Here is a 26,166-nt window from a genome sequence, read left to right as displayed (position 1 = left end):
TTGATAAACACCGTGGCACCTACTGGCACATTGACATGCAGGCATTTGCTGGAGCTCATAGTGGAATGTCCAGCAATAATGTTACTAGGACTAAGGACAACAAAAACAGACAGCAATATTACATTAAAGAACACCATTAAAGGATTCTGCAACAAAAAAGACAGCAATTTAAGAAAATAATTAATTTTGAAAAGTGATCCCATGAAATTTAAACTGCACAGTGCTATATTTTCACAGAGATAAACCTCAAAAATTGAAAAAATCTCTGATAAGTAGGGACTGTGCTTACATATAGAGAGGCCAGAGAGAAGACAACAAAGATAGCTTTCTGCTGATACCCTGAGTGAAAAACACTGTTTTAAGGTTTCAAAACACATGCCATTAAATTATTGTCTAGGCCAAACTCTGAAATTAGTACATTTTTAAATTATGAAGGCAATTTTACTTTGCTTGCGGATTTCGTATGAGCTTGCCTATTCCATATGCTGATTTACACTCCTCCAATTAAATGACTCAACTGGCAGGGCAGTTAAGAGCAGGTTTACTTGTTGGTATTTCAAGTGACATGCAGTGGTCCTCCTTAGCTTAGTATTTTGTTTTCTGTTTGGCCCTTCCCTGTGGTGACTCTGGGGGGAAGATTCACGTGCAAGTCCCGAGCTGTGTTCCCAGGGTCAGTGCAACCCCGAGCAGGGCCCAGGGCACAGGAAGGGGAGGAGAAGGACAAGCACAATTCCTGATCTTCCCGAAGCCAGGCTGCAGAGCCGCTGGCCACAACAGGGCAGAAACAACCTCCTGGTGCAGAAATGGGAATGTTTAGGTTTCTAATACAGCACCAGTGAGGGATATTATGGGGAGTTTTCCTACGAACAAGCCAGAAAAACAAATACCTGTATGGAAGGTCACATTCTACAGCAGTATCTCTGGTTTCTATACTGGTCTTTGGTTGGTTTTCCATTAAGTAGTCCAGTTTATCTTGTAATTCTTTATTCTGGAAAACAGTAATTTTCATATTTATTTAAATTATGTTAATGAAACTAGGAAATAAAATTGTACATTGCCTTCACCCCACAAGAAATAATGTAAAAGTACTGATTGAGAATATAAAGGAATCCTTAATTCTGGGGAAAAAATATAAATTAAACCAACTATTTTATTCAGAATCTTCTGATTTAAGTCATTAAAATTGTAAGTTAAGAAACTTAGCATGAATATTGAGATTTTACATAAGTTTAATTTTCATTTGAAAATACAAATACATATGCATAAAATATAAATGTATATATAAATATGCATGTAAATATGTAAATATGCATGCAGATAACGTTGGATGACATTGGTTCAAATTTTATTTGGTGTCATAAAGTAATCACAGTAACATAAAAGGTAATGCCTTACCTCACATTCTAAGAAAGAGATTTTTTCTAAAAGCTGTACTATAAATAATTCCTTTTCTTTTACTTTCTTCCTTAGCATTTCAATCTATGAAGAAAAATGAAACAAAGACATTTAGTCTGATTGGGATGGAAGGAGAAAGAAAAACACCTAGATACCACAGGAATAAAATGTGTTTAATCTTATTGCTCAGCAAAAACTGAATACCTTAAAGTATTCACAAACTGCTTTAATTCATGGATTAGCTATCAAATTTAGTGGACTTTTACCAAAGTGAATTAATTCTGTGGAACAGTTAAACTGAAATAAAGGAAAGCTCAGAAAACATTTGTTCTTCCTGGCAGTCATTATGCTACATTGATATGCAAGAAATGACCACTTCTAAATACTCAGGTCAAATTTTCCAGGCACTCTCCCCAGTCACTTGTTAACTCTATATCCTAAAACCTACGTTGTGAACAAACACATCCCCTTCAAAACCACCACTGTAAAACTTTTCCAGTGTGTGTGAAACACGAGGTCAGTAGAAATATTCTCATCCTGATAAAGGAGAAAAATAAAATACTCCAGGTACAAATAATGAAAACCACAGTAGTGGTTTTTACTATTGTACCTGGAGTATTTTATCTTCACCTTCCCAAAGTATTTTATCTGTCACCTTCCCAAAAATTTACTAGATGTTATAAAACAGTTAAACTAAAACACACAGAAAAATATGAAGCAAAACAAATGCATAAATAAAACAAAAAAAAAAAGGATAGATGTGACACTGACTGAAATTTAATTTAGTCTCCATGACTTCAGTTACCACATCTCATTGACACAAGGATCAGTTATTACTTGGAAGAGCTAAAATACAGTGTTTTCTGAACAGTTACAGAATACAGGAGTGTTGTCATCATCCATCTTTCTCGAAATCAGGTATTTCCCTTCTTTCTCTTTTTGTTTAAAGTGCATGTAAAACTACCCATGTCATCTAAAGCTAAGATCATTTCAGTTTCCAACTCACAGAAACACAAACCTTGTAGCATTTTCAGAAAATCTTAGAGCATATCTTGATTTTCATATTTAATTACAACTTTGTTTGCTAGTATGACTAAATGAGGTCAGCTGTGTCTTCACTGGTTCAGTAGCGTCAGTCCTGCTAATAAATTCCACTTCAAAAACATAAACTGTTCTTTTAGGACTTTCAAGTGGATTTTCTCTATTAATATTCTGTTCTCCTACTCTGCATACGAGGATATAATATTAACACCACTAATCAGTGCAGCACAAAGAAGCCCAAAGCCAAGCACAGCTGTGTTATCAGGGGAGGGGTTTGCCCTGACACACAGCAATTCTTGTTATTGAAAGTAATCAACCCCATCAGCTGCTTGGTCTGGTTTTTACATCAAATACAAAATATTTCTGCTTCCAAAGAAGTGATCAAATTATCTGTCATCCAAAAGCAAGCCCAAACTCTTGTGTTTCATAGCCATTTACCTTAGGTTATATTCACTCTGTGACACAAAGGTTCTAAGACATGAAATCAACGGTAACACTAACCATTATGTTTACCAGTGTTAGGTACAAACAGATTTTTGTGTAAATCAAAATTAAACTTCTATGTGTTTATTCTTCACGTTGGTTACGAAGACACAAACTCCCTAAGGATGTTCTTGAGGTATTTTCACTACAATAGTCTAAAGGCAAAAATGAGCATGGACACCTTAAAATCTGACAGAGAACACAAAGAGGAATACCTTAATAGACAGCTTCCTCCACTTCCCAAACACAGAACTGAACTCCAAGACATTTTGTATTTTGGTGAGAGTACCCTAAGGACCAGCAGACTGACCCATCCACAGCAGCACTCCCTGCCTCAATGGAACATGTTTACATAGTACACAGAACCCATTAAATCCATCTCTTTGTCCCTCTGAAGAATTAGATCAGATTTTTAAAATACACTTTCTCATCTGCAGACAATGTGGTTCTGCATCACCACGTGCTCCAAGCCCCCGTCCAGCAGCAAACCAGAATGGGGTGGTTGGACCCTGCAGATTACAGGATGGTCAGGCTGGCAATCCTGTAACTTATACAACACCTTTCCGTGGATCTTTAGAACACTGGGAACTCAATGACACAGCCACACAGACCAAATACATTCCAGGAAAGATAAATTCAGCAGTGGATAAAATGAGAGGCTGTTGCAGCACAGTCCTGCTCCTGCAGCAGAGCACCCTGTGAGGGCCCTGCTGAAGGAAAGCAGGGCCGGAATGGAGCAGGAATGCTGCACCCCCAGACACGTGGCCAAATAGTTGTCTCAGCAGCTACTGCAGTTCAAGGGCTGAAAAAACTGGCCTGACACAGATAACACATCCCATCAGAGTAATTTACTATATAAAAAAAGTTTATTTACTGAATAAGGACTTGAGTACACATCATCTTACACCATCAGCACCAGACCAGGAGTGGACCTGATTTGATTAACCCTTGAGGGGATTTGTCACAGAAAACCAGGGAAAATATGAATAACTTTAAGGAATTACATTAATATATTACTCTATTAAATAAAAAAAGCCCCAAACCCAAAAGTCCAAGCCTTGAGAGTATCTTTGCTTCAAGGAGCAGCACAAAGCAAGAGAACAACTAGCAGGTGCCAGAGCAACAGATTTTGACTTTGGGTTGAATGTAAGGTAAGGAGGAGGAGAGGAGAACTAAGATAGGTCAAACACAGTACTCAACTCCAGGCCCAAGTGGTGGCCTGAATAGTCTGGTCAGAATAGTCAGAAACAAAATAGTGCAAGCCAAAGACTCTCAAATTCCATGGACTGACTGATGTATCCAACTCATTTCTGGACTTACTCTAGGATAAAATTATCACCAAGATGTTCCTGTGTTTTCTTTGGTCAATACCCAAGGCCTATACCCCACCTCATTCTTGCTGTGTGTGCAGATTTTAGCATTTCAGCTCACTGCCTGCTCAGCAACTTGCTCCGAAATCTGGCATTTGCACAGCTCCCCTCTCAGATTTCTTCATGATTTTCTACAGCAGTGTTAAGATCCTTCAGGCTCTGACTCCCAGCCTTCTCTAGAAGTGCCCAAACAGACTTTCCCTAGCACTTAGCTCTTGACCTGACTTGCATCATTAGAACTCCACATTTCTACCAGTATTTCCATAAACTTCATGTCCACATTAAGCAGTCAAACACAACTGGTAACCTACTTAGAAATATCATTTACATTAATGACCCACTCCTTGCTTTTGAAACAGCTCTGCTAACAGTAAAACTGTGACTTTAGCAACCCTGGGCTACAGTCACCCTCTTTCCTACCACTTCATTCTCTCTTCCCTCCCCCGCCCCACTGCATTCATTGGTCCTGCCTGTTCCAAAACTGGGAAGGGAAAAGCTACAAGGCCCAAGCCACAGTTTGTAATTTATCAGGTCTGTGAGTGAGTGAGGGGCATCATGTGCCACAGTGCCATAACAGCCAACAGAGATGAACCCCCTGGCTCAGACAGTCCCAGGGGCTGCTCAGGAGCTCTGCACAGGGTACACGTGAGCTCAACCCTTCGGCCACCCCATCTCCATCCCCGGCATTTCACAGGAAGGACACCTGATCTCTCCCCATCCTGGCACGATCCATGAAGTTCCCTGCAGATTGTGCTGGGTGTGCAGCTTGCATTTCACATACCCACTGCAATTTCCAGTGATCCGAATCAGCACGCAAGGCCCCACATGCAATGTGAATCATCCTAAAATTATCCACTGGCTCAGGATTCACATGGTCATGCACTTCTTTTCAAACTCTCTCCTCCTTATTTCCATCCTCTTGCTGTTGTTACCTATTGCCTCCTTCTGAAACCTTGAGGTCCTTTCTCTCAAGCTCGCTCAATGTCCAGATTGTCACCATATCTTGTGGCAATTCCCAGAAAATTCAGTTCTTGTCCATCCCATCAACGAAGATCTATTTCTTTCTCACTAATGCACCTAACAGAGTCTCCAAATACCAAACACTTGTCATGCTACTTGAATGGGATGTGTAAATTCTTTCTAGGAAGAGCTGCACTTCTTTCTCTTGAACCACCAAGCAACTAAACTCTGCTTCACTAAGACAGAAAGTGAGATATAAGAGTCAACACCATTAATCCAATCTCATGGATAGAACACCTAAGAACAGTCAAAAAGAGAATTGCAAGACCTAAAAGAAAGAGTTCCTAAAGAAATGCTGGAGATTTGAGTAGTGGTATTAGAAGGGAAAGTCAACAGAATTACAAAGCTATTAAAGCAGAAGGAAAGAGCATCTTAAGAGTAAATTAAAATTATGTCCAATTGTAGAGCTTTTATAAAGAAAGCCTGAAATAGAAAACTTTATTTTATTCTGTGTACTCGGACATAGATATGGAGGCTTAAAATATACAGTGATCTATTGGATTGGAACAGATCCAGCTACTGGGTAAACTCAGTCAACATGTACCACTTACATTATCATCCATTAGTTTAAAATATTTATCAGAACATGACAGTTTTAACATATTTAAGTATCCTATATTATTCAAGTATATTGAATTTTCCTTATTCGTCTCCTATTAATGGATTGGGCATCTGTAACACTGATACAGAGACATGAACAAACTGGTCATAAATATGACTAAACACAGGACAAACACATGCTACACAGCATGCACCAGACAGACAAGGCATTGCAACATCAGCCTGAAAGCTCATAGGTAATTCCTGTACAAGGAGAACAGGATTTTCCTCAGTCCAATATTTCACTGGACCTTAAGTGATATTTATCAGAGGCTAGACAAGAGTGTTGAAATTTTTCCAGGGAACAATAACACAGTAAATAAGGATAAGCACCTTCGCCTTTTAATCCTCCCTAAATCACTTGAGCAACCCATCAATACCTTCTGTATTTTGAAACTCACATTTTATTTAATGAAAAAGCAACAATTGATTGATTGAAGCTAATGCACCAACTTAGAGACCTTCCTAAAGCAGGGAGCTGCAGGAACACATTAGGCCTGTCTGATGCACATGTATTGCCAAAGCAGGCCCATAGGCTGAGGTGTCCTAATGAGTTACAGACATTGGCTCCCTGTCTGCAGTTCAACCACCCCCTTGAGAGCTACCTCAGTAATGGGCAAGTGTTCTAATTAAGGACTTGGCTGGGCAATTCCCAGTTGAAAGGCTGATGTTATGCATGTATAAACACTCTCACCAAACACCAGCAGCGACTCTACTCCTGCCAATAGATAAGCAATGTGCTGCTTGCTCAAGTCCACTGAGGGATGCCAAACACTTGAACTGGGCAGAGGGGGAGTAGGGGGCAACTTTTTTATGTTCTGTCCTTTATCTTCTTCCTCCAAGTTCCCAAGGTGGGTTTCTCTTTCTACATTTCTTGTTTGTGTTTTTGTTGGTGTTCTGTTTTGTGGTAGGTGTTATACAATGCAGATTTTGGTTAATACAAATTTGGCATCTGTTTATTGCTGCTGATTCCATCTTCTCACTCTCTGGGCTTCTGTGCAGTTTCCTTTGCTTGACATTGAAACTGTTCTTCCATATTAAAACAGGGAAAGTTTCCTATATATCTGGAGATGGAGTATCTTGACACAGATGTTTTCAGATGGTTAACTCTTTGGTGGAAAAATGTCTTCTTTATTCCCCACCTGTGCAATACAAAGTATCTTCTGTATTTGGGACATCATTTGCTTGTTAGTACTTTGTCCTTTCATGCAAGTATCTTCCACAACAGGAGACAGCTTCTCCCTGGTGTTTGGTCACCATTTATTATCCAACGAATCTGAGACTAAAGCTGGAGAACAGCTCATGGGCCATGACCTAGAGACAGTTCAATTCAGTAGTTAGGGGAATTTCATGTGAAATCTGAGTTCTGTAGTAATTTCTTGGTATGAAATCAAATATTCTTTTCTCTTCAGACCCCTTCAGAATCTGCATCAACCCACTCACCTTGCCCATGAAATGTTAATGTTTATTTCCTTCCCTCTCCTGCTTCTCAGCAGTGAAACAATATTACATATAAAACAAGCTTCTTGTGCAATGAAACTGCAATCCATTTCGATGGCAACTGCACACATCTTAAAACTAAAGTTCTCTTCATTCTCTCCAGGTTTGAAACTGAGATCAAGCCACAAAATAATTTTGCTGCTGATCTAAAATCACTGCTTTGCATTTCAGACATCTTACACTAAACTCACATTTCCTACACTGGCACAGGATGAACTGGTTGGCTGTATCGGATAGATACTTAAAAGACAGCTTTCACCCCTCTGACAGAACAAGAGCAATTTCAACCCTGAAGGAAAGAATGTGGTAGCAGCTTTCCACGCCCTCCCATAGCACCTCTGTGCCTCCATCTGCCTACCCAATTCTGTCTCTGCAGAGCAAACTTCTTAGCAGAAGGGCCTCAAGTTTGTGTGCCTCCATCTTTCACCTAAGAGTCTCCCTGCAGATTCTTCCTCTCACAGTGTCTTTGAAAACCTCTCTCTGCCCAGCCACACTTTAGGATAACTACAAAGGGCTAAAAAAACCCTGAGCTTTGGGTGACCCACTGTGGCCATCTGTCTCTTCTCACGCTTTCTTTTAAAGCCTGCAATGTACAAACAGTATGAGAAAAGGGCTGGGTTTCTAAACACCTGCCAAATGCAGGTCCTGCACTTTCAACTGCCAACACTTCATTTAAAATGTACTACACTAAGCTGTGAACAAACAGATTTATTTAACAAACAAGCTCAACATAGGGATAAATCTGCCAGCCTTAAATCATCTGCAATATCTCTCTAATGAGAACATGAGGCTTTAAGACTATGCAGACCATGACTTTCTGCTCAGGTGGTGCAGTCTTGGCTCTCACAGCAGACAATCCCTACAAGGCTGAAAAATGGATGTGAATCTGATCTAACACGGAGAGATGTTGAAAGTACCAGCTCCAGCAAACTTCCATGTTATTTCTTCCATTTACTTTTCTTCTGAAAGTTCTTTTCTGTGCTCCTTCCTAATTTATGACTGGTTGGACTAGATCATGTTGAAGAATATTCTATTAATGGCTCAGGTGGATTTATTTTCAGAGAAAGAAGAAATAGAAGCAAATGATGTCTTTGCTAAGGAGTATAAGCACACTGTATTGTGATTGTCCTTCTCTTCCTGGGTTCCATTCCCTAGATCACACAGCCACTGCACCTAGTACCAACAAGAAGGGACCTATGAAGAGGAAGGTGTTAACATTCTTTCCCTCCATGGCCTCCTACATTTGGTGCTCCTCTGCCATCATCCCCTTTCATGCCTGCCTAAGTTAGGACTGACCACCACCTCCTAATACATTTTAAATGCCATCAAAACAGCACTAGAGGTGTTGGAACTGCCCAGTGCATCACAAAACTCCACTCTAAAACTTCTCTTTCACTTCCTCTCGACTTCTTGCAGTTCTTTTAAAAGGTGCCCTGTTTCTGTTCCTTGCAAGTGATCTGTCATCTTTCCCTAAGAGGCCTAAAGAACAATCTATTTTGTGATTTTTTTCAGCCAGGAGATTCATTTCAGAGCTTGTTCAATTTTGATAGTTCCTCATACGAGTTTGAAGCAGTATATCTTGTTTGTTTAGCACCCCTCTGAAGTGATGCTCATTTCTCCATTTTGTCTAAACTGGAGATGCTAACAGCACAAACTCCTGATTTACACTGAAAGAATAAACCCATTATTTATACTTCAGATTTGTGTCCAATGATACTAAGATACACCCTAAACAAAGCTCATCCCATAGCCAAGCAAGCACAGGCTTGGCCATCTCTCTCACCCAGTAGTTCAGGCAGCAGCTCTGTTTCAGCTCCTAACAAAAGCACTGCCAATAATTTCTCCTATTTCCTTTCTTTACACTTCTCTCCTGAGTTTCCCAGGTCAGCCTGTTCTCAGTCTGTTCTCCTGCCACAGAGCAGCTCAGCATTTCAGAGAGCAAGACTTCTCACTGCTTTGATCATTCTTTCTCAGTTATTTAAATGCAAGTTATCAATCATTATAACACCCTCATAAACCCTGAGATGGCATGTTATTTTACAGACACCAACCATGAAATTATTGCAATAATGAGTAGCACAACAGGTTTTTGTGACATCTTTCTAGATATTCTTCCCCATTATATTCTGCAATCAGTTTAGTATAGAGAGGGTGTGAGCTTAAATATACCCTCACGTACATGTTTTCTGGGACTTAAATAGTAGTGCAATCTTCCCTATTTACTCTAGGAAGTATTTTTAGTGCTGCTACTCATTAGTTTTTAACTTAACTCAGAACAGACTCTTCAGATAGCATTCCTTTTCAATATTTTTGTTGAGGATTTCTCAGCTTCTACAGCATAGTTAGCAAGTGTTGCTTAAAATACACCTAAACCCACTTACAAATATTACATAGAAAAGAACACAAAATCAGGAAAAACACCACATGCTTGGATAGCTGAGGGCACTCACATCTGCAATGCTTTTTCTCTTTCCCCATGGTGGACACCTACTCTTCTCTACACTATTAAGGCTGCTAATTTTAGGTCTTTAATTAGGAGTTCAGTTTAAAATAGTGCATGCCAACAGTATCGTGGGTATTCCTTCAAACACAGTACAAACACAAGCCACAAACAGAACAAAATTAAAAAAACAAACCACTAACATTAAAAGCCTAATGTATTTGGGACTATCTAACCTGATCAAACTTCTTGTACAGGAGTGTTTAGCCAGTTCACTGGTGAAAATACAGGTGTAGCTACAGATGTTCATGAAGTTCTCAAGGAAACTGAATTAAAAGAACAACTAAAACACACAAGGACTAAAGCAGATAGCAAAAATATATTCCTATGGCTCCGTGGCAGTTAAAAATTTACACGAAGGTTTAATTGGTTTTGAAAAGCAGGCAGACATCAATTAAAAGTAGACATATTTGACAGGGAAGTAGTGACTTGGTCACTAACACTCTCCTTGTCAAATATGATAAGCAGATGCTCTAGAAGGGCTTTCTGTGTATATGAAGGCACCAGCAGAGATACATTACAAGGAATCAGCAAGCTAAACCGACCCATTAAACCCAATATTTATGGAATCATAATCATGCTTTGTACATGGTTTTTTGTACATGTTTTTTTGCCAAAACATCTGACAGAGCTGGAAGGATTTGTTATGCCAGTGCAGCCCACAAGGGGTCAAGTTACATCCAGCACTTTAAAAATATATTTACTAATAAAGGGCAAACTCTAGGCCACCATCCTCCTATATTACCAGAATCATCTGGGTTGCCAGATGTATCTCAAAGGGACTAAGTCCTTTAGAACTTTTCTTTCAAATGAACAGAAAAAAATCATAATATGATGGTTGGTGCAAAGAGATACAAAACAGATTAAACTATAATTCATTAATTAGATGGATAGGATGATTAGATTGGAGAAGTTTTCCTAATAGAATACCATAGTGTAAAGACTGTTAGTTTGGTTTTAGACCAGCTATGATGCTTGAAAATAGTGAGAATGGCAAGCTGAGCTAAAAACAAAACCTCAAGATTTGATATGTCTGATATGACAGAAGAGCTTTAATCCTTCCATGTAAAAGACACTTCGTATCAACACATCTGATCATACAGCAGAACTACATAAGAATCTTGTGAAGCTAAACAGATATAGGTAAACATAAATATAAATACCACCTTGACAAAAATGGAACAACCATGTCTAATCAGAACTCCTGTAACAGCACATTGTGAATGCATAAAGAATGTCTTAGATTTGAGTGGTTTCCAAACATGATTTTGTGAATGTGAGATGTCCAAATAAAAATAAAAAAATATTTTGTGAAAGCCTGTACTCCATGGAATAGAAGACTCGTGTAATAGAGTAATAATAACCAGACTCCTGGTCTGCTTTGTAAAGCTCCAATTTAAACTTAAATTAACTATTTCCCATGTCATTCTTTCATCCATTTGGAGAAACAGAAATGTTTGCAATTAAAGCCTTCTGACTGTGAAACAGTTTCTTGACACATAGGTAGCCTGTAACTTGAAGCAGCTACCCAGCAAAATTCCACTTAAAATTTTACAGGAAATGATATCAGATAAGATGATGTCCCAAGACCAGGGTAAAAAAAAGATGAGTGGTGGAAAACTGTGTTTGCAGGCCTATTTCTGTGAGGAAACACATTAGGAAAACAAAACCGAACAAAAAAAAAACCCAAACAAAACTCTCCAAAACCAAAAGAACAAAACACTAAAGGTCAGGTTTTGCCTTCCACTTCTGTACAGGAAGGAGACCTGTAATGAGTAGCCTGCATTGTGTCAGCAGGTACCCTCTGAATGGTTCCAGTTGAGTTGCAAATTGGATGTTGCATTTCCTGCACTACCACAAAAAGTTCCAGAATTAGTGTCAGCCTAAAGATGACAGTTCATAACCCACAGCCACTGCATGAAACTGCTTTCACCTCGTCTTTCTGCTTCACTCCCTCCAGATGCTAAACCCATCTTCCATTGGAAGATGCCATATGGAAACTGCACACAGGACAGAATTCCCTTGGGAATGTGTACTAAAAGAATCAGTGCTCCCCAAAGACTCAGAGTTGTTTTACTAGATCTCACCTCCTCAACCATATGCTTGACTTTCTTCTGCTGGCAGTGAACCATGTCATCCAGGTGTTTGATTCGCTCTCTCAGGCTGGCTGCGACCTCCTCCAAGTGCTGTGACCTAGCAAAGCAGGCAAGGATCAAGCATGTAAATGGAGAGCTGTGCACGGTAAGCAAAATGAGAACAATCCCCATTATTCATCATAAATCAGGATAGGCGAGTCAAATTCCACTGACATATGTCAATTTGTCCAAAGTGCATCTTAATGGTAATCTCAGTCCAAGTGCCTGTCTCCTCCCAAGTTTACTCACCTTTGTCTTGCATACTGGCACGCTTACTCAGAGCTCTAAGTGCTGACAATTAAACATTGTGACAAAACTCATCTCAAAATATGTTTTTCCTTTAAGTGAAAGGCTCTTAGACAACTAGACCTTTATCATTAGAAAGACACATTTAGCCTGACTATAAACGTTTTGGAAATATATAGTGAATAAAAGCCAGGAAGCAGGTCTGCTTTCAAAACTGTCTTACTGCAGGAAAGCCTTGAGTCAAGAATTTGGTAGAGCTGCCAAGAGCAGCAGAATGCTAAGTGGAGTGGTATTAACTCATCAACAGTCAGCAGGAATTGCGACTGTTTTAAGTTTGTACATGACTCTTCAGATAGATCCTACATTTCTTTCTTTAACACAGAAATTGAACACCCACAGAATTCCTGCCCCAGGTTGGTTTGTCAGCTTGTCAGAAAAGTAGTCTTAGAATATGTAAAGGAACAGGAGTGAAGCTTTTTAATAAATTTTTGGCTCGTTGGCCATGGGAGTGTCCATTTTTATCTGAATGTACAGTTCTTAAAATTGTTCAAAGAACACAATGCCTTGCTTACAGAACAAACTTCTGTACTCCAAGGTTCAGACTGGACAGAATCTGAAAAGTGAAGGAGGGAAATCAAAACCAAAAAGGCTTTTTTCATCTTGGTCTGTGCACAGCAGAAGAAACTGTTGAAGCTGCAAATAGAACTACCATTCTGAGACAAAGCAGCAGATGGCAAACTGTAAGGCATGATTCTATTGAATGACTGAATTGTATCCCGTTTCCCCCAAAAAGTCTCTATTAACAGTGAAGCACTCTACAGAAATTTAACTGCAGCACTTCGACAAGGACTCAACAAATTCAGAACATTTCTGCAGGGTTTTCAGTCGTGAGTATTAAGGTCTCACAAAACTACAATTCATATTTTTGATTGCAATTTTAACACATATTTAGTATCTCATTGAAAGAGTCAGAATTTTAAGCATGAATAGCAGTGGAGAAATGAACAGATGTCCTTCCTCAGGTGGAGATCAAGTGTCTGGTCAGGTACAGATAGGTAAAGAGAACTTAAGAAGATACTTCAGCATCACCTGAACATAGATTCATTGCTTGCATAGCATAGATTGCAATTGTGAGCTTGCTTGCATTGCACAAATTCCTGCCTCAACTTTGCCTTTACCCTTTCACTGCAGTGTAACTTTTCACACTGAAAAGGATCCACTGAAGCAAGAAGAGTCTGTGTTATTCAGAGGTAAAGGAAGAAAGCAATTATCTTTCATCTCCATATTCTATGTAGTTGAACATCTGTTCACTTTTAATTATTATTTTAACAGGCTGCTGTGAAAATCCATTCTTGCCCTGACACCAGAGAAGCTGGTCACAGATCAACACAACCACGCAGTGAGAGGCTCTCAGCAGGGACCTCCTTTTATGTTTACACTTCCTAAAGAACAGCAGGATGCCAAAACCCTCGAAACAGAATTTCTGGGTGCCACAGAACCACAAGCAGTAATGGCCAGTCTTCGCGAACGAAGAACCGGGGAAGGTCTTTCCACCTTCCAGCCTGCGCATTGGATTTTTTAGGTGAGACACAGTGTGCGCGGAACTGAGCCCACCCTTTAATCCTGAGGTTCATCTGCCGGGGCCAAGCACGCTTGGACAGTGGCAGCGAGGTCCTCAGGACGTAGATGGATTGCCTTACAGGGCTAACGAGCTCCATCTGCCCGGGGAGTGGCTCTGGCCAGGTATTGAACCTGGGTCTCTGCGGTGACAGCGCAGCACCTTAACTCTCTAGACCACCAGGGGCTCCCACCACAAGCAGTAATCAAGCACAGTTATACAGTCTGGTTTATCTTTACCCGCTCAAGCAGCGTCATATAAACCTTTGAGTGGCAGATGCAATTTTCACTCCAATTGCAGTTACTCTATTTCAGTGCTGGATAGAATTCTCTTGGAACTTTGCCTCTGACTTTGCTTGGAGCTTTCTTTTGCCTGGCCAGAACACAAAGAAGTAGCTATGGATGTACATGCCACCTGTGGGCAGAATCATCAGACCTGCCCCTCCAAGCCTCAAATCTATTTCCCCCTTTCCCTCTTTTATACAAAAGAGACACCCCTGGCAGTTATATGCTCTCCCCAAGAGTTCCTATTTACAAAGGGAATGTCCTACAGCTTAATACAGGATAGAGAATGTCTTGTCATTTAATACTCTGTTGAGCAGTCCAGAAGGAAATAATGAAAGTATTCACAGTCAAGATCATACTGTGCTGAATTTGGGAATGCAGATTTAAGAAAAATACAAAGGATGCCACAGCTTGTTCTGTCTACAGTATACTCTGCATATTTGCAAACAACTTTTCAGGAAAGATGCATGAAGATTTTGTTGCTTTGTTGCAAAAATTTATCATCTTGGTATTTTACATGTAAATAAACCTATATTCAGAAAGACAATCCCTACCAGACTCCAGTTTTTAAATTAAAAAAAAGTAAAATTCAAGTGTCTTCAAAAACAACCCATCCCCTAAAGTTTCCTAGCAATACTAGAAGTTCCACAGACAAGATGGATCTCACCTTTCACTGTCAGAGTTGTTTTCAGATTTCGCTCCGTATATTTGTATTTCATTCAATTCAAGTTGTTTTTGCAGCTGCTGACGTTCCTAAACAAGAAATGTTATCCTTCAGTTCTCCATGTGTCAAAATGTAGAGGCTTCACAAAGCATATTTCATTGCAATTCAAAACATCATTTGTGAAATTAAAATAGAAACTGATTAAACAAAATTCATGAATTTCCTACAGCCAAGGAGCACAGAATGCGTAACAGTAAAATCAAATTCCCAGCTATGCATGGAAATAAGGGAGTTTTCAAATTTCTATTTGAAGATGTATGGCTGTACTTGAAACTGAATTTTTTAAATAAAAAGATGAGTCAGCAAAATCTTGAACTACATAAATGTCAAATTGTCTATGTTATCTCTCCAAAAAGATCTCCCAATCCAAGGTTGAGATAAAGGGTGTTGCTGTTATTTTCTTCCCCCAAAACATTCCTGTTCATTTTTAAGTGCCCAGCAGCCCAGTGCTTGTGAAGATCTATGAGGACTTGGGGACTGAATTAAAACAAGTTAACAGAGAAGTAAATCTGTTATCCACTTTAATGGGAATTTAAGAGGCATTCAGTCTTACTCAGCAAGTATCAGCCAGATAAGAGCAAATTAAATAACTAATGTGAAGAAATTCATCAGTACTTAAGAACTACACTGGAATCCATTATTCACTGTGTAACACTTATAAGCTGTAGGCTGAAGCCCAGATGAAGTTAATGGAGCCACTAAAGGGGGATATTAAGCTGAATGATTTCTCACTGTAGTCACTAATTCTACTAATAGATCTGCAAGTATGAGACAAAGGGGGCTCAATGCACGTTAGACTAACCAGTCAAGCCAACTGGCTTATAAAAACCTATTTCTCAGTAAAGTACTGAGACTAAACATGTACTATACTGCAGTAAAACTGGTGCAAAAAACCCACTTCATCTGTAAGAACAGGAGATTGTATTCAATCCACTGACTAAAATTCTCTCTGCTCCCATATTTCAGATAGCAAGGCACAGATCTTTAAAGCTAATGAGATGCCTGCTGCTGAATGAAATGAGAAATACCACAGTGTATCCACGACTATTTCATGGTCACTGCAGCCACTGCTGCCCCTGAGCTGCACATCCCCCACCAGCCCCTCCTTGCTGGTGAGAACGAGGACCAGCACAGCACCTCTCCCATTGGCTCCTCTATCACTTGGAGAAGGAAGTTATCAACACTTTCCAAAGGAAGTTATCAACACATTCCAGGGACCTCAGTTGCTTCTATCCTGTTGTCCCTCCAACAGCTGTCAGGGTGGTTGAAGATCCCCATGAGGACCAGGGCCTGTGAAGGTGAGGGGCACTCCCATCTGTCTGTACACAGCCCCATCTGTCTGGCTGGCTGTAAAGACTTTCAGTCTCCCTGTCTGGCTGGTCTGTAGCAGATCCCCACTCTAATGTCACCTGTCACTGCCCTCCCTTTAACCCTGACCCAAAAGCTCTCTGTCGGCTCCTCATCCATCCTCAGGTGGAGCTCCATGCACTCCATGGACCTACCACAGCAACATCTGTAAGTGATTTTGGATCATTTATGATTATTACTTGATTAGGCTTAGTCTTTGCACACCAAAGGGAGACTGAATGGTCTTATTAAATTCTTTCTTTAAAGTAATGTTAATTTCCTAAAGAAATGTTGACACCTTAGCCCTGACTGTAAAGAGGACTAGAAAGACAGAACCACCACTTCATCACAGTGTCTCTGTGGCAGTCCAGGTCCATTTACTGATCTGAATGCAATAATTAAGAAGCAAACAGCAATGGTGTGTCACTGAGCAGCAGAAAAACTACAGGAAGTTATATTTCCTCCATGCACTGGTGCATTTCCTTTAACGGCAGGAATCAGCTCACTCTCATACCACTTCCATGCGTTCAATCAGCCTGTCCAGCTCCCCAATTCTCTGGTCTTTTTCCTGGATGCTGGTTTCTGTACTCTGCATCTTCTTATTGGCCTCTTCAATAGCCTTCAGAAGCCGATTTGTTTCCTCCTTAAAATAAGAACATTTAAAGTCATATAAGCACCAAGTATATTAATGAGGAATTTTTATTTTTCATTTCTTTTAGGCTACAGAGCTAAGCTAATAGCTTCTAAGCAAGCTCACAGCTTTTCACTACACCCACCCAGAAATCCAGAAGAGCTGTGACCCTAAATGTGAATTATGCACAGCAAAAGACTTTGAGGTACACAAGTATCAGTAAAGAACCAGCATGACAATCTGAGAAAAACTTCTACTCATTCTTAGATATTTGTTTTCCCTTCTGAGGATGCTGTGAACTAACAGCTAAGAAAAATATGCTGTTGCAGAAGATGGTTTCTAAAACACCAAAGTTTGCCATGTTTAGTTTTGTACTTTCCTCACATGTAAAGCAATATGAATAGAAAGAGACAGGGGCATCTATCTTCAATCTCCATCATCATCCATCTCTATCAGTTAAAAAATGCAATGAGTAACTGTTCACAGAAAGGTTTTCCTTGGGGGTAAAGGAAACCAAGGAACAGGAAGAGTTCTTGCTCCAGTAGCATCCAGTGAAGTTGTTTCCCCTCTCCTTCCTAAAGTGTCACTAAAATTGGGCATTATATTTTTCTTTTTTTAGAGAATCAAGAGTTAAAAACCCAAATAACTTCATTTCAAATTTTGAAATCTACATTATCATTAACATTACTATGTTTGAACACATTCTTTTCTTAGTCCTACAACTCCAGAAGTTTGGAAAGGTTAGTAACTGTGGCACGAGTAGTCACAGGGACAGAAGGGAAGGAACACATGTCAGCTCTGGGGTACTGAGGATTGAGACACACCACCAAGCTGATTACCACTCTTGCAGGCTGGCTATACATACCAGGAGGATTTCTTTCTCAGCTTTATGTTTCTGTTCCTCTTCTCGCATCTTTTCCTCATACTGACTATACAGTTTTCTTGTCATCTCTCTCATCACTTCAGCACTGGCTTCCTGCGATGATTCCACCTGTGAGGGAGGAAAGCTGATCCATGAGTCAGTGCAGCATTGCTGGCAGCAGGAGAGAGTTCACATGCTGTGAAAATAACACTTCGAGCTTCAGCTCCACCTTGTTACAAATCTGACATTGCTGAGGCCGATTTCCATTTGCATCAAGACCATTTACACCATTCTTCCACCACACACATCATTGCAACTTGTAGAAGTTACTGTTTTATTAAGTTTCAATTTGTCTGAATTTAACGCATTGTTTATCCAAGGTCAGGCAGTGCCTCTTTACTGAACCCTTTCCTTACAGCCTCCAAATCACTCGGTTTGCTTCCCCATTGAAAAGATTTTGTCTCCCCCCATTCTACGGAAACACAGCTTAGAGATGGACTGGACTCAATCCCTGTTTCTAAACAGCCATGAACACTCAAAACAATAATCACTTATTGCTGTACCCTCCCTGTTCTCTCTTGGTTTTTCACAATCTGCTCTTTGTGTAGGCACAAGAAGTGGGGTGACAACAGAGCAAAGCAGATCAGGGAACTATTAAAATTAAAATTTATATTCTCAGTGGTGTGGAAGGGTTAATTTTTAACAACAGAACCAGAAACTTTACTAGAGCTACAGGGAAGAGGGTAAGAATGGTAGTTCTGAGACAGGATTTCCTCCTTCTGTTGGCTGAAAACACTGCCTGAAACACACCCTTGGTGATTAAACACTAGATAGGATACTCACAGCTTTAGCCCACCTATTGTAGATAAACCACAATATAAGCAAAGTAAAATAACTAGTCCAGGACTTAGATCTCTTCCTAGAGATGCTGTGAAACAGCCAACATTATACTGAAATTCTGTTGGTGCTACAAAAGTGACAGGAACAGGAGGAATACACTGTCATCTGGGAAGAGAATCAAGTGTTCCCTGCTGATCACTACACTTTCCACAGCTACAAAATACACACTTCTGATGGTTTTGGGTTGCTTCTTTTTTTTTTCATTTCAAGGACTGAAAGATTTAGTAAACCCTTGTGTTCATCTTGCATGGCAGAAACAAGCTTGTTTACTACCCAGTGCAAAAACAACACTGCATTTCATCCTTTGAAGAGGGACTGAGCTCTGAAGGACTCCTCTGGTACTGCAAATGTCCCCTTTGTCATCCCACCTAGACCAAGACTGTGGCACAGGTAGTGACCTGACCTTTATGAGAGGGAGTGGAGTTAAATTAACCTTCCACATTTCAGGAAGCCTGAACGAATCAGATCATTCAGAAAAAGCCAATAAATTAAACCCCAGATTCTTTAAGATACATTGAACTGGAATAGGATCTCTGTCCCTGTATCTCCATCTTTCCTTGTTTGTAGCTTGAGCAATGAGGAAAGTAAAAACAAGCATAAAAAGGGAGAGGTATCAGGGCATCTGTTATAATACTCATGAGCAGCATCTCCATTCTCAGTTGTTACAGTTATATGAATAAACTGAACCTACTCAAAAATCCCCGTAGGTGTGTTCTGCTATCCAGAATACAAATGGCATACAGTAGTTACTGCTTTTCAACTGTTCCACACATCAACAGATTCCACACATCCTCTTATATCCACCCCTAGGATTAGATCCCAGATGTCTTGGCACCTTTGATACATGATTTTATATTTAACTGTCAAAGACAGAGGTCTTTTTTCACTCATTTTGTACTCAAACTGCAAGTCTGAGGGCAAAATTTACACTTTTTGCATATAGAGGCAGGGCAGGTATTCTGCAGACCTTGACATGCCTGAAGATAAACAAATCCTTACACATTTAGTAGAACTGAGACTTAAACTGTGGTTCTCAGCCCTCAGAAGCAGACATACCTTTCCCTGACTTGTTGATGCATGTCCTTAAGATTATAGCTAAGCCCAAATTTCTGTTTTAAAATCTCAGTTGCATCACCTTCGCTTCTTTTACTGGTTTTTTTCTCTATTTATTTCCTGCTGACAACGGCAAGTACAAAATAGCCTGACTTTTATAGCCTGTAAAGCTCCACTACAAGAGGAAACTAGAACCTGAATTGTAAGTTGAAATGCGTTTATGTTAATGTTTTCTTGTTTAGCCATTCATCATTGAGCATGAATGCAAGTCACTAGACAGCCAAAAGAAGCATTTTCTCTGACAAAATGAAACATAAATAAAGCATCAGTCACCTTAATTTCACAAATTTGTCCCAAAAAAAGTCACAAATTTTTCAAAATTCAACAAATTTTGATCCAGTACTATATCCAAATTAGTCTACTTTGAGCAATTTTAAGAGCAGCAAAGGTTTGCAGAAGAAGGTGTGGGGGTTTTGTTGGGTTTTTTGGTTTTTGTCCTGGGCTTATTTTTTTTTTTTTTTTTGAGATTAAAGGAATACATTTGGCATATGAAGGGAGAACATGGTCAAGCTTTCTGGCATATAAAACCTTGCAATTTGTGTTTTATTCTCTTGCATTTCTCTGAAAGAAATAGTTTAATTCTCTTTTCAAGATACTTACAGTACTGCTGACCAAATGCTCATAAGACTTAACAGATTACCTATGGTGCAATGCCAAGTAAACTCAACATCAAAGAAATTCATATAGCCCTGTGTAGAGTTATAATAATTCCTTCACTTAATAGAAAAAGATGCTAATAACCATTTAATGGTTTGAATTTCATTCTGCCCACATCCCTGAATCTTATGTTACATCCCTTGTTCTGGAAAGTCTGACTGTCACCAGCTGAGATTCTTTGTTATTAAACCAGTATTGATTCACAGAAATACGTGAGCTCTAGGGAATGCTGAGGGCATGAAGAATGAAGAACCCTTTACAAATAAGGCCAAGGAATTATTTTAACATGCTCCTCATGCCCTTGCTGTGCAGTATTTTTAGAGGAGTTTATATACCACACCTTTAACTTCAGTAACTGATTTTCAATTTGTGCTGTTTCCAGTTGCTTTTGCTTCTCTCTCAGCTTTTCCATAGATTGCTCATGTGTATGTTTTAGATTCCTTATTTGTTCCTTTATGTCAGTGTTCTCCAATGTAACATCCACTAGAGTTTTCTAGAAGAAAGAGGCAAACCACATATTAAAAATCAGAAATAATTTGATGAACTAAGATAGTCAAGAGATTATGAAACAGGTAGGACATTTAAAGAGCTTCCTGATGTACTAATGCAGTGTGAACAGTTTTGCAAGTTTTAACATTTAAAATGGCTTTTGTTGTTGCTAGAAGGTATTTCCATGAGAAATGTGCTCAGTGACATCAAGTCCTGGAATATTATTTAAAAAAAAAAAAAAAAAAAGAAGGACAGGAGCACGGATATAGTTCAGTATGAATAATCTTCCCTTCTTCTCTCCAAGGGCCATGTGACACATATAAAAGGCACTAGACTGAAAAAAACTGTGACAATCAAGAAAGCAGGAACATTCAGTTGTTCAGCTCAGTTACATGGGAATTTGAAAGTCTTTAAAAAAGAAAATTCATTCCCACCTTGTTCCTCCCCCAGCATTTCACAGTTACGTAAAGTTTCACCAGTGTTTAGCATTCAAATATGCCACTCCCATTCCTGCCAACAGCTGAAGGTAGGAACAAGTCAGGGGATGGACCATTTTGCACTACACAGAACAGATCACATTATCACCTTTGATAATTGGTAGAGACACAACTAGTGGCATTAATCTGCTGTGTATCAGTATCTCTTCATTGTACACTATTTTTAATGGGTTTTTTAAACACAGTGTGGGAACTTTTTTGTCTTAAGTTTCCTAAATAAGTTGCTTTAAGTATCAAAGGCAGCACTTCATGGTCTTGTTTAGTGCTAGAATGTACATCTGTCCCCCATGTTGCGTGTATGCTTTTAAACCCGTGTTAGCAAAGGCAGTTGTCAGCTGGGACACAGCTGTTGAGATGTACCTGCAAGTCTATTGATGCTGATGTCAAGGAGCTGTTCATTTCGCTAAAGCTATCTAAGGCTGCGGCCTGCACTCGCACATGAGTCTCTAAGGATTCCTGATGAGCATTTGTCACCTGAGCAGGAAAAAACAAACAAAACAAAACAAAAACAAAAAGGGTTTATATGGAATAATGATCAAGTTTACCTATTCTTTCAAAGGGAGCTTACAGAAGAGAAAGACCCCAAGGTTCATTTTCACAGGACCAGGATGCTTAGAGTGTACAGGCCTCAAAGTCTATCCTTGCACCTCATAAACACACAAACAAAACTTGCTAACAGAACAAAACAATGCTAACAGAAATAAGGCACAAGTATCTCTGCAATCACTGCATTAGCTGTTCTTTTCGAAAGGACAAGAGGACACTTGGAGCTGTCTATTCAGAAGGATTTTGTACATGGAGCGGGCAGATGGTAAAAAAGTTACAGAGTGAAAAGCAGAAGAATGCAAGAAATAAGGAAATCTAGAAGGGCTTGGATGAACTGTAGAAAAGCCTTAATTAAGAAGGAACTGACTAATCAGGTACATAAAGAAGCAACATCAAGAAGACTTAAGGATGAAACAATACGAAGCAAGTAGGAGAAGTCAGAGTGCTTTGTAATGTGAAAATTAGTAATTTTTTTGTTATGTACACAAACACATGCTTAAAAACTGAAGGGGGGGAAAAGGCACAAAATTACTTCATTCAAGAAGAGACCAAAACCCAGACAGTGTAACTAATTACAATCAATCCAATAATAAAGAGGAAAAGAGTGTTACTAAAGGAGGCCAGACCAACTCACATTCTTAGATGGACTAGATTTTAGGGACTGATATGGAGCACAAGAAGTGTTCAGTAACTAAGCCATACACAGATTAGGTCAGTATAGGGAGCAGAAGCCGAGTAGTTGCTGTTAACCTTATATAAATGTGTGCTCATGTAAAGACAAACAAACAAACGAGCAGAAATGCTTTGGATGGATTAAGAAAGTTACAAGATAAGACCTCGGGGTGAAGAAGCCCAGGGCAGGATATTAGAAGTACAAATTTCAAACAAACTTTATGGAAAAAAAAAAAAAGTATTCCTGAAAGCTGATAGAAAAGAAGGCATAGTGATTGAAAGCTGAAGCAAAGAGTATAGAAAGAATTTTAGACAGGATCCCCAAATAGGCAAAAGGTGACAGTCATGTAAAACCAAAATCAAACCCCAATAACCAACCAAACAAAAAGTTTATTTTATTAGGTAGAACAACACTTGTGGTTCAGGCAGTTCAGAGTATTAAAAAAGGGAAGGGTTGTCTCATAATGTGCCATTTATGTCACAACCTCTTCATAAACTGCTAATTTGCTGCAGAACTAGATATTCTGTCAGAGCTGGTCAGAAACCCTTAATTAAGAAAGAATTTCTGACTCAAGCAGGATTTCTACTGGTCTGACAGAAGATCTGGAAGTGCAGGATATCAACAGTGCTATTCAGTAAAGATCAGCAGCAAAGACAACAAAACTGCACCTGAATCAGCATTTACCTACATGCACACTGGGTGGGAGAGTTGTCAGCAGCATTACAACTATTTAACACAGTTTACAGAAACTGAGTTTTCTCTCTCTCTTCCTCTCAAGTCAGGGTGATTTTTTGGGGGTTTCTTCTTGTTTGTGGTTATTTGTTTGGTTTTTTGAGATTAGTTGCCACAGAATAGAAGTACCAGTTTACAGCAAGTTCTGACTTTTATCATTAGTATAGCACGTAGGGAACGACAGCCTCCAAACCAGGATGGCAGAAGGGTACAAAGCAGAGTCCCGATCCCTTGAAGTCAGAATACTTTAACAGCCAAAGCTTCGTGTGAACGAGGATTGTCAAAATCAATGTTGAATATAAATCCAAAGCAAGTTTTCAGGGAGATATTTTGGACCAAAGAACTCAGCAGTTCTACAGGCTGCAACAGCTTTTATTGCTAAAGCAGCATGTCAGAAGAAAGAGAGGTCACCAAATGACCATTGAAATGTTCAATTAAGAACCAAAAGGTAAGTAATTTTTTAGAACTGTCAAGCACTTTTATATTAAAGAATTCTGCTACTTCTTTTACCACAGTGTTTGAACAACAAAGTCAGTAAAACTGAGCAACATTTCTTGAAATTACACCAATTTACCCACTGCTCCTAACTACGTATGTTATTTACTCAATCCACCTGGCAGCTTCCTGGTACACACATCTCCACTAATTATGAATACACACAGACAGTGGTATCAAAGTCATTCTTTTACTTCCAAGAATGTCCAGGCAATTAGTAATTCCATATGCAAAAGTATCCCTGTCCTGCTTTACCTTCCTGGATGGAAAGATAAAGAAAGAAAGGAAACTACAGATGTCACATAAACCAATGAACTGGAGTGAACTGGAAAATCAGTTCTGTTCTGCTAAACCAAAAGAAAAGTTTCTAGATAACACTGGGCATTTATTCCCATATGCTTTCCCTACCAATGAGTGGATACTTACTTTGAGTTCATTTGTAAGCTGCTGTATTTTTCGTTTCATTTCATCATATTCACCATACATTTTCTTTCTTACTTTTTCCAGAGTTGCTCTCACCTGGTGTCAGAAAAATCAAATGCCTTTATGAAACTTATGGATGATATTGTTTATACTAGGACATAACTTTTTTCTGTGTTCTTCATTGTTACTTTCCATAATTTCCATTATTAACCTACCTCTGCAGAACAACAATTTACTCTTAAGAACAAGAAAAAAAACTAAAGTCTCAAGACTTGCCTACATAAGGATGATACAAATAACTGTCTCTATGAGTAATTCTGAACTTTCCTGTAGACACCTAAACATTTCTCAATTAATAATTAAAATAAATTAATTTCAATTAAATTATCTATAACGTATTCTAACCTTATTATTAAGTGAAATAAAAATAATTTGAGCATATATAGTTTTATTTCTGAAAAAAAGCATCCACACATGGATTTAATACACCTCCATACTTTTGAAAGTGGTTACTTTTCCCTGAGTATCCTTTGAAGACAAACTCCTCTGATTCCAGACTCTTATTTACCAATGCAATTTCAAATCTGAAGAGCAGAGAACTCAATTTGATTTTAAGAACTGTGGATGCAAATTATTCCTTGTCTTTCTAGAAAAAAGGGAAAAAAAGACCAACCCCCCTCCCCCCACGCTGGCTTCCAGCTCGGATTTACACGCCACTGCAGTCTTGTTTGTCTGCAGTCTACATTCCAGCCACGTAACTCAAACTCTTTTTTTCCTTTTTTCCCCTTCACCCCTGTCAAAGTGGTGAGACTGACTGCAGATAATCCAGGCACCGAGTTTACCTAAGCTTACCTGCATAGGCTTGGGTGAGGGGAAAACTTTAGTAGGGTCTAATACAGGAAGGGGATGTTTCCAGGATGTTTCCACACCCTCTCCCTCCCACAAAGAGGGGCACTGGCCACCAAACCCATGTACTCAGATGCAGAGGAGACCATCAGCTGCTCTGACACAGCCCATCATTCTTGCTCTATTTAAGTCAGCACATCCGTGACACAAGCTCAGGACTCTTGTTTAAGACTCTGCTTTTGAAGACAAAACTTATCTGACAGGCCAAAGTTCACACATAAGCACAGCTGAACACAGCTTCCAGAAGATAGGAGAATAAGAACCAGTATGTGTCTTCCTATGTCTGTCCCATTTTTTCCTGGAAGGATCAGCACCCTGAATGCACAAGCAGGACATGCAGTTCACCTGGTGTGTCGTGTCCCTCCCTGTCACAAGCTGGCTGAGAACAGAAAAGGGCAGGGAGATGGTCCCAGTCTAGGCAATCTACAGCAGGTACGAGGAATAGTGCAGTTCGGGGAGCTGGCCCTGCTGCATGACAATTCACCTGTTCCTTGACACCACCCTAGCAGGGCAGAGAAATTACCCAGGCAGGAAAGCAGGAGCAGGGCAGTCTGTGTGCTTCACCAGCACTGCAGCAGTGACATACCCTGACACGCCCTAAGCTTGAGAGTGCTGAATACTGGGAGGGGAACTCAAACTATGAGTAAAAAGGGAAAGAAGCAAGTGCTGATAGCTATAGAGACCAGGTAGATGTTAAGAGCACACATAATTACTATCTCTTACACTGCTGGTTTGGCTCAGTGTTCCTCCCTTTTTATCAACTCCGTTTGCACTGGAATCAGTGTAACCTGATAACCACTGACCAATGGCTCCATGGGTGGTGAGGGCAGATGGAAAGAGAAGGTCAAATTATTTGCCCTGGGGTAATCAGGGTGTTAAGGGCAAAGCCTGAGAACAAAGGACTGATGGGCTGAGTTTCAGGCACAGAAAAAAATTCAAGCAGCATCAGAAACACATTTTTTGTCTTTCAGGAGAGCTT

At 39.6% G+C, this 26,166-nt stretch overlaps 1 protein-coding gene across 2 annotated transcripts in view; it reads right to left on the bottom strand.

Annotated features, from left to right (window-relative positions):
- The window catches only part of LOC114056359 (myocardial zonula adherens protein-like), a 54,626-nt gene that overhangs the window by 13,211 nt on the left and 15,249 nt on the right, over nt 1–26,166 (bottom strand). For both annotated transcript variants that reach the window (XM_027881517.1, XM_027881516.1), the window contains exons 4-12: nt 24,285–24,377; nt 21,773–21,886; nt 20,767–20,919; nt 17,760–17,885; nt 16,778–16,906; nt 14,860–14,945; nt 11,997–12,102; nt 1,396–1,479; nt 888–988 (exon numbers count right to left, since the gene is read on the bottom strand). In XM_027881517.1, coding sequence (XP_027737318.1) covers nt 888–988; nt 1,396–1,479; nt 11,997–12,102; nt 14,860–14,945; nt 16,778–16,906; nt 17,760–17,885; nt 20,767–20,919; nt 21,773–21,886; nt 24,285–24,377 — 992 coding nt within the window. The remainder of the gene's footprint in view (nt 1–887; nt 989–1,395; nt 1,480–11,996; nt 12,103–14,859; nt 14,946–16,777; nt 16,907–17,759; nt 17,886–20,766; nt 20,920–21,772; nt 21,887–24,284; nt 24,378–26,166) is intronic.

The sequence above is a fragment of the Empidonax traillii genome, unplaced genomic scaffold (assembly GCF_003031625.1).
Source record: "Empidonax traillii isolate 1590-97213 ecotype Southwest subspecies unplaced genomic scaffold, ASM303162v1 scaffold90:size2128546, whole genome shotgun sequence".
NCBI classification, from domain to species: Eukaryota; Metazoa; Chordata; class Aves; order Passeriformes; family Tyrannidae; genus Empidonax; species Empidonax traillii.
The sequence above is the reverse complement of the archived record's forward strand: the minus strand, read 5'-3'. Positions and strand labels throughout refer to the sequence as shown.